Source organism: Oncorhynchus mykiss, chromosome 1 (assembly GCF_057628025.1).
Source record: "Oncorhynchus mykiss isolate SJ-2025 chromosome 1, ASM5762802v1, whole genome shotgun sequence".
NCBI lineage: Eukaryota > Metazoa > Chordata > Actinopteri > Salmoniformes > Salmonidae > Oncorhynchus > Oncorhynchus mykiss.
Window position 1 is genome coordinate 82,167,500 of NC_143022.1, and position 15,216 is coordinate 82,182,715.

General features: G+C 44.8%; 1 protein-coding gene across 2 annotated transcripts in view; it reads right to left on the bottom strand.

Annotated features, from left to right (window-relative positions):
• Positions 1 to 15,216, bottom strand: part of LOC110532724 (attractin-like protein 1) — a 322,954-nt gene that overhangs the window by 249,673 nt on the left and 58,065 nt on the right. For both annotated transcript variants that reach the window (XM_036986147.2, XM_036986138.2), the window contains exon 10: positions 12,040 to 12,194. In XM_036986147.2, coding sequence (XP_036842042.1) covers positions 12,040 to 12,194 — 155 coding nt within the window. The remainder of the gene's footprint in view (positions 1 to 12,039; positions 12,195 to 15,216) is intronic.

Consider the following 15,216-nt stretch of genomic DNA (forward strand, 5'->3'; position numbering starts at 1 on the left):
GGCATTTGTTCTCTGCAGCCCACCCAATCTGCCAGGCTCTCTCTGTTACATGCTTTTTAATACAGCAATTAACCCAGCTCCAGGTCCATTACCTAGCAACAGGGGAGAAGTGTTCCTTTCCTGTGTTCCTTTCTTGCCTGGATTTCATTTCAGTATGCCTGTACCATACCACCCTACCGTACATACTGAAAAACAGAACAGCACCGGGACTGGGTACACACACCAACCCCCCCCCCCGTCTGCACTGTTCGCACACACACACACACACACACACACACACACAAATGGAAGTGTCAACTCTGAATTATTAACGCCTATGAGAATCCTGTGGACATAGAAGCTGTGGAACCAAAGGGAACAGTGGAGAATGGCCTGTATGAATGTCATGGTCCCCCTGTCCCATGGCTCTGTATAATGGCTGTAGGACTGGGTGTACTGTACCAAGCCCAGGTGTGATTAACACTGTGTGTGTGAGCATACCAGAGCACTAGGGCCCATAACCTACACACAGGGCTGTCATAAACAACTAACCGCAGCTAGAGAAGATACCTTTACGGTTGCAAAAATATATATATATATATATATATATATATATATATATCATTAAAATGTAATCCCCTGCAGCTGCTATTTGGCAATCCTAGGGTGGTGGTGGTGGGCGCACAGGGTCTCAATGGGAGTTCAATTACCAATCTCCTAGGACCATGGTCATGAACTGCACTGAACCATGGGTAGGCTACAATGAGTGTACCTGGAGCAGCTCTGACAACACAGCCCAGGATGTAGCGAGACACTTTTTCCTGTCTGTGATTATCTACCAATCGTCTTTCAAAACGAATTTAGCCTCCCCAGGGAAAACAAATAACAACAGAGAAAAAATTATAGGTCGGCAAAGTCGATTTCTTCTCTTTGTCAATATCACCAGGCAAATCATGTTAAATTGAGACAGCACAACGTTCAGTTTTCCCACTGTTAGGGGGATCCTAGGAGATGATAAACGTCAACCTCTTTACGTAGCGTTTTTGAATTGTTTATTATGTAGCTGCCTCTGAATAGGACTCGATAAACAAGTTTATTCATCCATTGATCTTGTTTGTTGGGGATACCACACTGAACAGAGTAATGGTTCTGAGAGCGATCACAATCCTGTACTTTACCGTTTCATTTTACAAGTCTCTGATGCTTTACAGGCCACACGTCCACTCTTGCAAAATGTAAATGTGGCATTTACACAGATATAAACTGTTCCTGGGCGTTAAACGTGCAGCCAGGTTGCAAACGACCACACTCAGTGCATGGCTAATTGTGATATCGCTGTTTAAAGGGAAAGACAAGTCAACAACACCAGTACAAATGAGAAGGCGCTTTTTCATCACATCCTAAAGACCAAGGTGTTCTCTGCCAGGGCCATGGTGTAGTCACCCTGATGAGCGCTCTCAGCCGGTCACTCAGGCCCACACTACTTTCTTATCAAATTAAATTGTACTCATCGCATACACAGTTTACAGCAGGTATTAAAGGCGCAGCAAAATGTTGATGTGCTAGCTGCCTCAACAATGCAGTACATTCATCAATATCAATAATAAGAGTCAAATCGAAATAAGATAAGAGATGTCCGTAGGTGATCCATTGGTTAAAGGGACAGACCAAAATAAGTATTTGTGACATCCACCCCATCACCAGTAGTTCAATTGGAATCCTGACTTTGGCACTGTCTAAGGCCTAATACCTATTGTGAAGCCTGGAGCTATAGTAAATCAATAATCCAGACATGCACTGACAGTCAGCCAAATGCATCTCCCCACCATCTGATGTGTACTAGAGATGAATGATTTTGCAGGATCCTTGCCTTTATATTGAAACTCCCTGATACTCATCACAACGCTCCCCCCATTTCATTTCCTCCCAGGATATTGGCAGAAGAACCATGAATAATGAACAGGGAGAAAGGGGGAGATGACAGGGGAATCAGCAGACAAAATCATCAGCACACCATCTTGAAGGGGAAATCAAACCTAATTTAAATGGAAGACTTAAAGGAACATTCCACCCAAAAACAATGTTTTGGTATTTGTTTCATTAGTCCATTGTTGATATAGTCCCAAAATGTTCTGCCTGTCAGCAATCAAGTTTTCAAGATATGTAACTTTCATTTTGATGCAAAATGCAGTATTATATGATGCAAAATACATGATACCAGCTGTATTTCTGTACTTTGAAAGTTGAATATCTTGAAAACCTGATTGCTGACATGCAAAACATTTTGGGACTATATCAACAATGGGCTAATGAAACAAATACCAAAGATTATATTGCAGCATCAGAAAATGAACAGGGCACTCTTGTTGAAGACGTAACTGCCAGTGGGGTGGTGGGGGGACAAAACATTTTTAATTAGAGTTCATTTCACCCAAATCTAATTAGAATTATGAGGATGGGGTGATGAGGGGAGAAAAGAATTAAACGCAAATTAAAACTGCCTTGTGTCGACCTGAATTTAATCTCTCGCAGAAGAAAAGCACAAAAAGCTAATAACGCTCTCCCCCTCCAAGGTTAGCAGAGAGAAACAAAAACAAATTAGCGCTTAAAACCGTCTCAGCATGAGTGGCGGAGCCGACAGAGAGAGAGCAGCAGAGTAATGCCTCTTCCACAGGTGGAACTAATTAATTAGCTCACAGAGAGAGGAGCAGAGAGGAGAAAAAGTCCTATCAGTCCATTAACTACTGAATGAGACTTCCTTGAAACTGGTGAAACCTGTTGACACTTGAAGTGATGAAACATCTCATGTACTGTAGTAGGCTACAATGTATTTCAGGCACATGAGTAAAAAGCATCACTCACCATAGATAGCATGCCTGAACCCAGATCAAAACCTTTCTAAACAAAATGCCAAACTGTTTCATTCATGTACAGACAATACAGTACCTAAAGCAAAAATGCTTTCCACGAACCTGTTCACTCTAAACTCAGAAAAAAAAGAAACATCCCTTTTTCAGGACCCTGTCTTTCAAAGATAATTCGTAAAAATTCAAATAACTTCACAGATCTTCATTGTAAATGGGTTTAAACACTGTTCCCATGCTTGTTCAATGAACCACCGTAGTTAAGACACTAACAGCTTACAGAAGGTAGGCAATTAAGGTCACAGTTATGAAATCTTAGGACACTAAAGAGGCCTATCTACTGACTCTGAAAAACATCAAAAGAAAGATGCCCAGGGTCCTTGCTCATCTACGTGAATGTGCCTTAGGCATGCTGCAAGGAGGCATGAGGACTGCAGATGTGGCCAGGGCAATAAATTGCAATGTCCGTACTGTGAGACGCCTAAGACAGCGCTACAGGGAGACAGGACGGACAGCTGATCTTCTTTGTAGTGGCAGACCACGTGTAACACATACACAGGATCGGTACATCCAAACATCACACATGCGGGACAGTTACAGCATGGCAACAACAACTGTCCGAGGTACACCAGGAACGCACAATCCCGCCATCAGTGCTCTGACTGTCCGCAATAGGCTGAGAGAGGCTGGACTGAGGGCTTGTAGGCCTGTTGTAAGGCAGGTCCTCACCAGACATCACTGGCAACAACGTCGCCTACGGGCACAAACCCACCGTCGCTGGACCAGACAGGACTGGCAAAAAGTGCTCTTCACTGACGAGTTGCGGTTTTCTCTCACCAGGGGTGATGGTCAGATTCGCGTTTATCGTCGAAGGAATGAGCGTTACACCGAGGCCTGTACTCTGGAGCAGGATCGATTTGGAGGTGGAGGGTCCGTCATGGTCTGGGGCGGTGTGTCACAGCGTCATCGGACTGAGCTTGTTGTCATTGCAGGGAATCTCAGCGTTGTGCGTTACAGGGACGACATCCTCCTCCCTCATGTGGCACCCTTCCTGCAGGCTCATCCTGACATGACCCTCCAGCACGACAATGCCACCAGCCATACTGCTCAATCTGTGCGAGATTTCCTGGCCATGGCCAGCGAAGAGCCCGGATCTCAATCCCATTGAGCAAGTCTGGGACCTGTTGGATCGGAGGGTGAGGACTAGGGCCATTCCCCTCAGGAATGTCCGGGAACTTGCAGGTGCCTTGGTGGAAGAGTGGAGTAACATCTCACAGCAAGAACTGGCAAATCTGGTGCAGTCCATGAGGAGGAGATGCAAGGCAATACTTAATGCAGCTGGTGGCCACACAAGATACTGACTGTTACTTTTGATCTTGACCCCCCCTTTGTTCAGGGACACATTATTCCATTTTTGTTAGTCAGAAGTCTGTGGTCTGTGGAACTTGTTCAGTTTATGTCTCAGTTGTTGAATCTTATGTTCATACAAATATTTACACATGTTAAGTTTGCTGAAAATAAACGCAGTTGACAGTGAGAGGATGTTTCTTTTTTTGCTGAGTTTAGAAGAAGCTGATGATGGAGATTGTTAATTTTGTTTTATAATGAAATTAGTCAACCATGTCCAGTGACAACCTAGTACTCTAGGGCCTATAATGAATGACAGGTTTCTGTGAGGCTAGCCCTTTAGCCATGCCAAACAGACATATCTGGCCAAACACTGGCTTGTATACCAGAGCACCAATCACAGAGAGTGGTCTTGCCTGGGCTTCAGTGTAGAGTCTAGATCACACTCCCCAAGCCAAGCATCAGTCTAGCTACCACCTTGAACATAAAACAATCTATCGCTTCCAGATTATAGAAGTGACATTGGACTTTTTATCCCTTGGAGTGGCCTACTCAGGGTGATTGGACTGGCTATTTAGCTGAATAACAATGAGAGTGAAACAGTGACCTTCCATGACTGCATGAGAAGGCTTGGAAGCTATGGAGTAAAATGTTTAAACTTTTTTCAAACATCTAATCTGGATCCTAACTAGAAGATAAACATTCCCCTTTAATGGAGTTTCTTTCTTCGAACCTAAACATTGAGTCTCTGTGTATCTCCATCTGTCTCTCAATTCAATTTAAGGGCATTATTGGCATGGGAAACATATGTTAACATTGCCAAAGCAAGTGAAGTAGATAATAAACAAAAGTGAAATAAACAATAAAAATGAACAGTAAACATTACACTCAAAAGTTCCAAAAGAATGACGACATTTCAAATGTAAATTATGTGCAAAGAACAAAAGGAAAAAAATAAACAAACATAAATATGGGTTGTATTTACAATGGTGTTTGTTCTTCAATGGTTGACCTTTTATTGTGGCAACAGGTCACAAATATTGCTGCTGTGATGGCATACTGTGGTATTTCACCCAGTAGATATGGGAGTTTATCAAAATTGGATTTGTTTTTGAATTATTTTTGGGTCTGTGAAATCTAAGAGAAACATGTGTCTCTAATATGGACATACATTGGGCAGGAGGTTAGGAAGTGCAGCTCAGTTTCCACCTCATTTTGTGGACAGTGTGCACATAGCTTGTCTTCTCTAGAGAGCCATGTCTGCCTACAGCAGCCTTTTTCCAATGGTTAGGCTATGCTCACTGAGTCTGTACATAGTCAAAGCTTTCCTAAAGTTTGGGTCAGTCACAGTGGTCAGGTATTCTGCCACTGTGTACTCTGTTCAGAGCCAAATAGCATTCTAGTTTGCTCTGTTTTTTTTTGTTAATTCTTTCCAATGTGTCAAGTAATTATCTTCTTGTTTTTTTCTCGTGATTTGGTTGTGTTTAATTGTGTTGCTGTCCTGGAGCACTGTGGGGTGTGTTTGTGAACAGAGCCCCAGGACCAGCTTGCTTCTCCATCTCTCTGTAGGGGATGGCTTTGCTATGGAAGGTTTGGGAATCGCTTCCTTTAGGAGATTGCAGAATTTAATGGCTCTGGCTCTTTTCTGGATTTTGATTATTATCGGGTTTTCGGCCTAATTCTGCTCTGTATGCATTATTTGGTGTTTTACGTTGTACACAGAGGATATTTTTATATTTTTGTAGAATTCTGCATGCAGTCTCAATTTGGTGTTGGTCCCATTTCGTGAATTCTTGCTTGGTGAGCGAACCCTAGACCTCACAACCATAAAGGGCAATGGGTTCTATAACTGATTCAAGTATTTTTAGCCAGATCCAAAATTCATATGTCGAAATGTATGTTCCTCTTGATGGCATAGAAGGCTCTTCTTGCCTTGTCGCTCAGATCGTTCACAGCTTTGTGGAAGTTACCTGTGGCGCTGATGTTTAGGCCGAGGTAAGTATAGTTTTGTGCTCTAGGGCCACGGTGTCTAGACTGAATTTGTATTTGTGGTCCTGGCAACTGGACCTTTTTTGGAACACCATTATTTTTGTCTTATTGAGATTTACTGTCAGGGCCCAGTTCTGACAGAATCTGAGCAGAAGATCTAGGTGCTGCTGTAGGCCCTCCTTGGTTGGGGAAAGAAGCACCAGATCATCAGCAAACAGTAGACATTTGACTTCATAATCTAGTAGGGTGCTGTAGACTGTTCTAGTGCCCTCGCCAATTCGTTGATATACATGTTGAAGAGGGTAGGGCTCAAGCTGCATCCCTGTCTCAACCTACGACCCTGTGGAAAGAAATGTGTTTTTTGCCAATTTTAACTGCATACTTGTTTGTGTACATGGATTTTATAATGTTGTATGTTTTTCCCCCAACACCACTTTCTATCAATTTGTATAGCAGACCCTCATGCCAAATAGAGTCAAATGCTTTTTTGAAATCAACAAAGCATGAGAAGACTGCCTTTGTTTTGGTTTGTTTCTTTGTCAATTAGAGTGTGCAGGGTGAATTTGGTCTGTCATTGGGTAATTTGGTAAAAAGCCAATCTGACATTTGTTCAGTACATTGTTTTCACTAAGGAAATATGAGTCTTCTGTTAATGATAATGCAGAGGATTTTCCCAAGGTTGCTGTTTACGCATATCCCACGCTAGTTATTGGGGTCAAATTTGTCTACACTTTTGTGGACTGGAAGATGCCAGAGATAAGGAGGATGTTAAAACGTTTTAAGTATAGCCATTTGTAATCTGTATATTTTATCATTGAGGATACCACAGGCCTTTTGGGGTTGGAGGGTTTGTATTTTGTCCTGTAGTTCATTCAATGTAATTGGAAAATTCAGTGGGTTCTGGAAGTCTTTAATAGTTAATTCTAAGATTTGTATTTGATCATGTAAACTCAGCAAAAAAAGAAACTTCCCTTTTTCAGGACCCTGTCTTTCAAAGATAATTAGTAAAAATCCAAATAAATTCACAGATCTTCATTGTAAAGGGTTTAAACACTGTTCGCATGCTTGTTCGATGAACCATAAACAATTAACGAACATGTACCTGTGTAACGGTCGTTAAGACACTAACAGCTTAGAGAGGCAAATGTGGTCACAGGTATGAAAACGTAGGACACTAAAGGGCAATAAATTGCAATGTCCGTACTGTGAGACGCCTAAGACAGCGCTACAGGGAGACAGGACGGGCAGCTGACCATCCTCGCAGTGCATGTGTAACACCTGCACAGAATCGGTTCATCCAAACATCACACATGCTGGACAGGTACAGCATGGCAACAACAACTGCCCAAGTTACACCAGGAACGCACAATCCCTCCATCAGTGCTCAGAATGTCCTCAATAGGCTGAGAGAGGCTGGACTGAGGGCTTGTAGACCTGTTGTAAGGCAGGTCCTGTTGTAAGGCAGGTCCTGTTGTAAGGCAGGTCCTAAACAGACATCACTGGCAACAAAATCGCCTATGGGCACAAACCTATCATCGCTGGACCAGACAGGACTGGCAAAAAGTGCTCTTCACTGACGAGTTGAGGTTTTGTCTCATCAGGGGTGATGGTCGGATTCGTGTTTATCGTCGAAGGAATGAGCGTTACACCGAGGCCTGTGCTCTGGAGCGGGATCGATCTGGAGGTGGAGGGTCCGTCATGGTCTGGGCCGGTGTGTCACAGCATCATCGGACTGAGCTTGTTGTTATTGCAGGCAATCTCAACGCTGTGCGTAACAGGGAAGACATCCTCTTCCCTCATGTGGTACCCTTCCTGCAGGCTCATCCTGACCCTCCAGCATGACAACCAGCCATACTACTCATTCTGTTTCGTGATTTCCTGCAAGACAGTAATGTCTGCCATGGCCAGCGAAGAGCCTGGATCTCAATTCCTTTGAGCACATCTGGGACCTGTTGGATCGGAGGGTGAGGGCTAGGGCCATTCCCCCCAGACATGTCCAGGAACTTGCAGGTGCCTTGGTGGAAGAGTGCAGTAACATCTCACAGCAAGAACTGGCAAATCTGGTGCAGTCCATGAGGAGGCGATGCACTGCAGTACTTAATGCAGCTGGTGGCCACACCAGATACTGACTGTTACTTTTGATTTGAACCCCGCCTTTGTTCAGGGACACATTATTCAATTTCTGTTAGTCACATGTCTGTGGAACTTGTTAAGTTCATACAAATATTTACACATGCTAAGTTTGCTGAAAATAAACGCAGTTGACAGTGAGAGGACGTTTCTGTTTTTGCTGAGTTTATATGTTTTTGCTGTTTGTTCTTTGTTATAGGGCCAAAAAGATTGGAGAAGAGGTTTACCCATACATTTCTGTTTTGGATAGATAACTCTTCGTGTTGTTTGTTTAGTGTTTAACAATTTTCCCAGAAGTGGTTAAAGTGTATGGATTCTTATATTACATTGAGCTGATTTCTGATGTGCTGTTCCTTCTTTTTCCGTAGTCTCTCCCTCCCTTTTGCTCCCCAAACTTCCTGCATCCCTCCCCCCTTGCCTCCCTCCATCCCTTCCTGCATCACACCCTCCCTCCTTGCCTGCCTGCCTCCCACCCTCCCTCCTTCCTTGCATCACACCCTCCCTACTTCCTTGCATCACATCCTCCCTCCTTGCATCACACCCTCCCTCCTTGCATCACACCCTCCCTCCTTGCATCACACCCTCCCTCCTTGCATCACACCCTCCCTCCTTGCATCACACCCTCCTTCCTTGCATCACACCCTCCTTCCTTGCATCACACCCTCCCTCCTTGCATCACACCCTCCCTCCTTGCATCACACCCTCCTTCCTTGCATCACACCCTCCCTCCTTGCCTGCCTCCCTCCCTGCATCCCACCCTCCCTCAATTCCCTGTATCACACCTTCCCTGCCTGCCTGCCTCCCGCCATCACTCCCTGCCTGCATCACCCCCTGCCTTCCTTCCTTCCCTCTCTGTCATCAGCATGCCCTGTAATGCCCCTGCAGTCACTGTATTCAAAACGAATATTCATATAAGAGCAGACGCCATCTGGCCAGCTCCCATTCTATAGCTCTTTATGGGGTGTTAATGATCCCCACTGTATTACTGAAAGGTGATCTGTTACTCACATCAGATCTCACGTAAAACACCCAGGGGGTCCAAAAACACACACAGGAAGGAACACACATAGCTCTAAACCTTTAGTACTAACTCAAAATACAAGAGCAAAACAACTTTCCCGGAGAAATGAAGTCTATGAGTTACGATTACCTTTTGGTTTATGGCTAGTTCCACTTTTCAAATGTAAAGAATGTCTACCGTAACTGTTACAACAGAACGTGATCCTCCATCTCAGGTATCCGAGGCTGGGTATTCACCCCTACGGAAAAGATACACTATATATACAAAAATATGTGGACACCCCTTCAAATTAGTAGATTTGGCTATTTCAACCACACCAGTTGCTGACAGATGTATAAAATCGAGCACACCGCCATGCAATCTCCATAGACAAACATTGGCAGTAGAATGACCTTACTGAAGTGCTCAGTGACTTTCCACATGGCACCATCATAGGATGCTACCTTTCCAACAAGTCAGTTCATCAAATTTCTGCCCTGCTAGAGCTGCCCCGGTTAAGTGCTGTTACTGTGAAGTGGAAACGTCGAGGAGCTACAAAGGCTCAGCCGCAAAGTGGTTGGCCACACAAGCTCACAGAACGGGATCGCCAAGTGCTGAAGCGCGTAACACGTAAAAATCGTCTGTCCTCAGATGCAACACTCACTACCGAGTTCCAAACTACCTCTAGAAGCAACGTCAGCACAATAACTGTTTGTCGGGAGCTTCATGAAATGGGTTTCCATGGCCGAGCAACCGCACACAAGCTTAAGATCACCATGCGCAATCCCAAGCTTCGGCTGGAGTGGTGTAAAGCTTGCCACCATTGGACTCTGGAGCAGTGGAAACGCTTTCTCTGGAGTGATGTATCACACTTTTCCATCTGGCAGTCCAACAGACGAATCTGGGTTTGGCGGATGCCAAAAGAACGCTACCTGCCCGAATGCATAGTGCCAACTGTAAAATTTGGTGGAGGAGGAATAATGGTTGTGCTGTTTTTCATTGTTCGGACTAGGCCCCTTAGTTCCATTGGAGGGAAATCTTAACGCTACAGCATAGAATTACATTCTAGACGATTCTGTGCTTCCAACTTTGTGGCAACAGTTTGGGGAATGCCATTTCCTGTTTCAGCATGACAATGCCCCTGTGCACAAAGCGAGGTCCATAAAGAAAGGATTGTGGAAGAACTTGACTGGCCTGCACAGATCACTGACCTCAGCCCCATTGAACATCTTTGGGATGAATTGGAACGCCGACTGCGAGCCAAGCCTAATCGCCAAACATCAGTGCCCGACCTCAATCATGCGCTTGTGGCTGAATGGAAGTAAGTACCCGCAGCAATGTTCCAACATCTAGTGGAAACCCCTCCCAGGAGAGTGGAGGCTGTTATGGCAGCAAAGGGGGGACCAACTCCATATTAATACCAATGATTTTGAAATGAGATGTTCGACGAGCATACTTTTGGTCATGTAGTGTATCTTAGCTTTGCACTTCAACTTGACTTTCATAAAGCCTAGTGCTGCTATATGTTGAGGTCAAAAGTCAGTAAACACCCTTTCCCTAGGGCTGCAGAATGTCACCTGTCAGTTCTTCTTTGGTTACACACACTGTGTGTGTCTCTGTGGACCCAGGCCTGGGAGGCAAATAACAGTGGAGAATGACAAATGACAACTATGGCTTTAGGGGTCAGGGTTCAACTCTGATGGGAGTGAGTTGGTGGGTGGGCACACGCTTGTAGCAATGAACATCACACGTATGATGTTTGCATGGAGGAATGTGTGGTATTGTAAGGTGGGGGGGTTGGTTATACTTATTTAAGTACAGGTAAAGTAGGTCACTTCTATTCCTGTACCATATGCCCGGAGGTTGAAGCTGGTAACTCATATTTTCAAAGCAAAATAAACAGGAGTCAAATACAGTCAGCTCAAAACATAAGGATTGCGTCAAACCAACAACAGATGGACTATCACTAGCCTAGTGAGGACCAGATGTCCTATCCATAGCCTAGCGAGGGGCCAGCTGCACCATCACTAGCCTAGCCAGAACCAGCTGCACCATCACCAGCCTAGCGAGGACCAGCTGCACCATCACTAGCCTAGCCAGAACCAGCTGCACCATCACCAGCCTAGCGAGGACCAGCTGCACCATCACTAGCCTAGCCAGAACCAGCTGCACCATCACTAGCCTAGCCAGGACCAGCTATACTAATCACCAGCCTAGCCAGGACCAGCTGCACTATCCATAGCCTATCCAGGACCATAAGCCTAGCCAGGACCAGCTGCACTATCCATAGCCTAGCCAGGACCATAAGCCTAGCCAGGACCAGCTGCACTATCCATAGCCTAGCCAGGACCATAAGCCTAGCCAGGACCAGCTGCACTATCCATAGCCTAGCCAGGACCATAAGCCTAGCCAGGACCAGCTGCACTATCACTAGCCTAGCCAGGACCAGCTGCACAATCCATAGCATAGCGAGGAGCAGCTGCATTATCACTAGCCTAGCCAGGACCAGCTGCACTATCACTAGCCTAGCCAGGACCAGCTGCACTATCACTAGCCTAGCCAGGACCAGCTGCACTATCACTAGCCTAGCCAGGACCAGCTGCACAATCCATAGCATAGCGAGGACCAGCTGCATTATCACTAGCCTAGCCAGGACCAGCTATACCAACAACAGATGAGGAGGATGTGGTTCTTAACTATGATGTGTGCATGCATATGATTGGTACTTACCCATGTCGTAGGCCAGGAAGTCAGCAGAGAAGCACTTGGCTCCGTTACTGAGGGACGTGTCGTTGTGGGTGTTTCCTCCAAACACCAGCAGAGTCCCACTGGTCAGCACTGCTGTGTGGAGGTACCGCGCCAGACCACTCTCTCTCAGGATCATCCTGTCAACACACACATCAGCACTGTACTCAGTCACCATGCTAATGTTTTAATGTGTCAATTATGAGAGTGTATGCGAGTGCATGCGTGTCCATCCCTGGGTGTGGATTACAGCAGTGTGTGGGCCAGTCTGGGTCACGTGGCTTATGTAAGGGAACAGTTGGTCTGAAGGTCACTCTCCATAGGCTAGGTCAAATACCCAGACAGACGCCATCAATAATGTGGCACCATGGACACACACACACACACACACACACACACACACACACACACGTCCCCACGTTCTGCTTAAGAACAGCTGTGCTATCACTAGCCTAGCCAGGACCAGCTGGACTATCACTAGCCTAGCCAGGATTAGCTGTACTATCCATAGTCTAGCCAGGACCAATAGCCTACCCAGGACCAGCTAGCTGTACTATGACTAACCAAGCCAAGACCCGCTGTAATATCACTAACCTAGCCAGGACCCGCTGTACTATCCCTAGCCTAGCCAGGACCAGCTATACTATCCCTAGCCTAGCCAGGACCAGCTGCACTATCCCTAGCCTAGCCAGGACCAGCTGCACTATCCCTAGCCAGGACCAGCTGCACTATCCCTAGCCAGGACCTGCTGCACTATCCCTAGCCAGGACCAGCTGCACTATCCCTAGCCAGGACCAGCTGCACTATCCCTAGCCAGGACCAGCTGCACTATCCCTAGCCAGGACCTGCTGCACTATCCCTAGCCAGGACCAGCTGCACTATCCCTAGCCAGGACCAGCTGCACTATCCCTAGCCAGGACCAGCTGTACTATCAACAGCCTAGCCAGGACCAATAGCCAAGTCAGGATCAGCAGCCTGGCCAGGACCAGCTGTACTATCCCGAGCCTAGCCAGGACCAGCTGTACTATCCCGAGCCTAGCCAGGACCAGCTGTACGATCCCGAGCCTAGCCAGGACCAGCTGTACGATCCCGAGCCTAGCCAGGACCAGCTGTGTATTAATGAGACACCCTTGGAGAGTGGGGTCACAGCCAGTTTGGCACTGTGTGTCTAAATATGTGTACCTCCCAACAATATAATGTGGTATGTGTACCTCCCAACAATATAATGTGGTATGTGTACCTCCCAACAATATAATGTGGTATGTGTACCTCCCAAAAATCTAATGTTGTATGTGTACCTCCCAACAATACAATGTGGTATGTGTACCTCCCAACAATATAATGTGGTATGTGTACCTCCCAACAATATAATGTGGTATGTGTACCTCCCAACAATATAATGTGGTATGTGTATCTCCCAACAATATAATGTGGTATGTGTACCTCCCAACAATAAAATGTCGTATGTGTACCTCCCAACAATATAATGTCTATGTGTACCTCCCAACAATATAATGTGGTATGTGTACCTCCCAACAATATAATGTGGTATGTGTACCTCCCAACAATATAATGTGGTATGTGTATCTCCCAACAATATAATGTGGTATGTGTACCTCCCAACAATAAAATGTCGTATGTGTACCTCCCAACAATATAATGTCTATGTGTACCTCCCAACAATATAATGTGGTATGTGTACCTCCCAACAATATAATGTCTATGTGTACCTCCCAACAATATAATGTGGTATGTGTACCTCCCAACAATATAATGTCGTATGTGTACCTCCCAACAATATAATGTCTATGTGTACCTCCCAACAATATAATGTGGTATGTGTACCTCCCAACAATATAATGTGGTATGTGTACTTCCCAACAATATAATGTCTATGTGTACCTCCCAACAATATAATGTCTATGTGTACCTCCCAACAATATAATGTGGTATGTGTACCTCCCAACAATATAATGTCGTATGTGTACCTCCCAACAATATAATGTCTATGTGTACCTCCCAACAATATAATGTGGTACGTGTACCTCCCAACAATGTAATGTTGTATGTGTACCTCCCAACAATATAATGTGGTATATGTACCTCCCAACAATATAATGTCTATGTGTACCTCCCAACAATCTAATGTGGTATGTGTACCTCCCAACAATATAATGTGGTATGTGTACCTCCCAACAATATAATGTGGTATGTGTACCTCCCAACAATATAATGTCTATGTGTACCACCCAACAATATAATGTGGTATGTGTACCTCCCAACAATATAATGTGGTATGTGTACTTCCCAACAATATAATGTGGTATGTGTACCTCCCAACAATATAATGTCTATGTGTACCTCCCAACAATATAATGTGGTATGTGTACCTCCCAACAATATAATGTCTATGTGTACCTCCCAACAATATAATGTGGTATGTGTACCTCCCAACAATATAATGTGGTATGTGTACTTCCCAACAATATAATGTGGTATGTGTACCTCCCAACAATATAATGTCTATGTGTACCTCCCAACAATCTAATGTCGTATGTGTACCTCCCAACAATTTAATGTGGTATGTGTACTTCCCAACAATATAATGTGGTATGTGTACCTCCCAACAATATAATGTCTATGTGTACCTCCCAACAATATAATGTGGTATGTGTACCTCCCAACAATATAATGTTGTATGTGTACCTCCCAACAATATAATGTGGTATGTGTACCTCCCAACAATACAATGTCTATGTGTACCTCCCAACAATTTAATGTGGTATGTGTACTTCCCAACAATATGTGGTATGTGTACCTCCCAACAATATAATGTCTATGTGTACCTCCCAACAATATAATGTGGTATGTGTACCTCCCAACAATATAATGTTGTATGTGTACCTCCCAACAATATAATGTGGTATGTGTACCTCCCAACAATACAATGTCTATGTGTACCTCCCAACAATACAATGTGGTATGTGTACCTCCCAACAATATAATGTGGTATGTGTACCTCCCAACAATATAATGTCTATGTGTACCTCCCAACAATACAATGTGGTATGTGTACCTCCTAACAATATAATGTGGTATGTGTACCTCCCAACAATATAATGTGGTATGTGTACCTCCCAACAATATAATGTCGTATGTGTA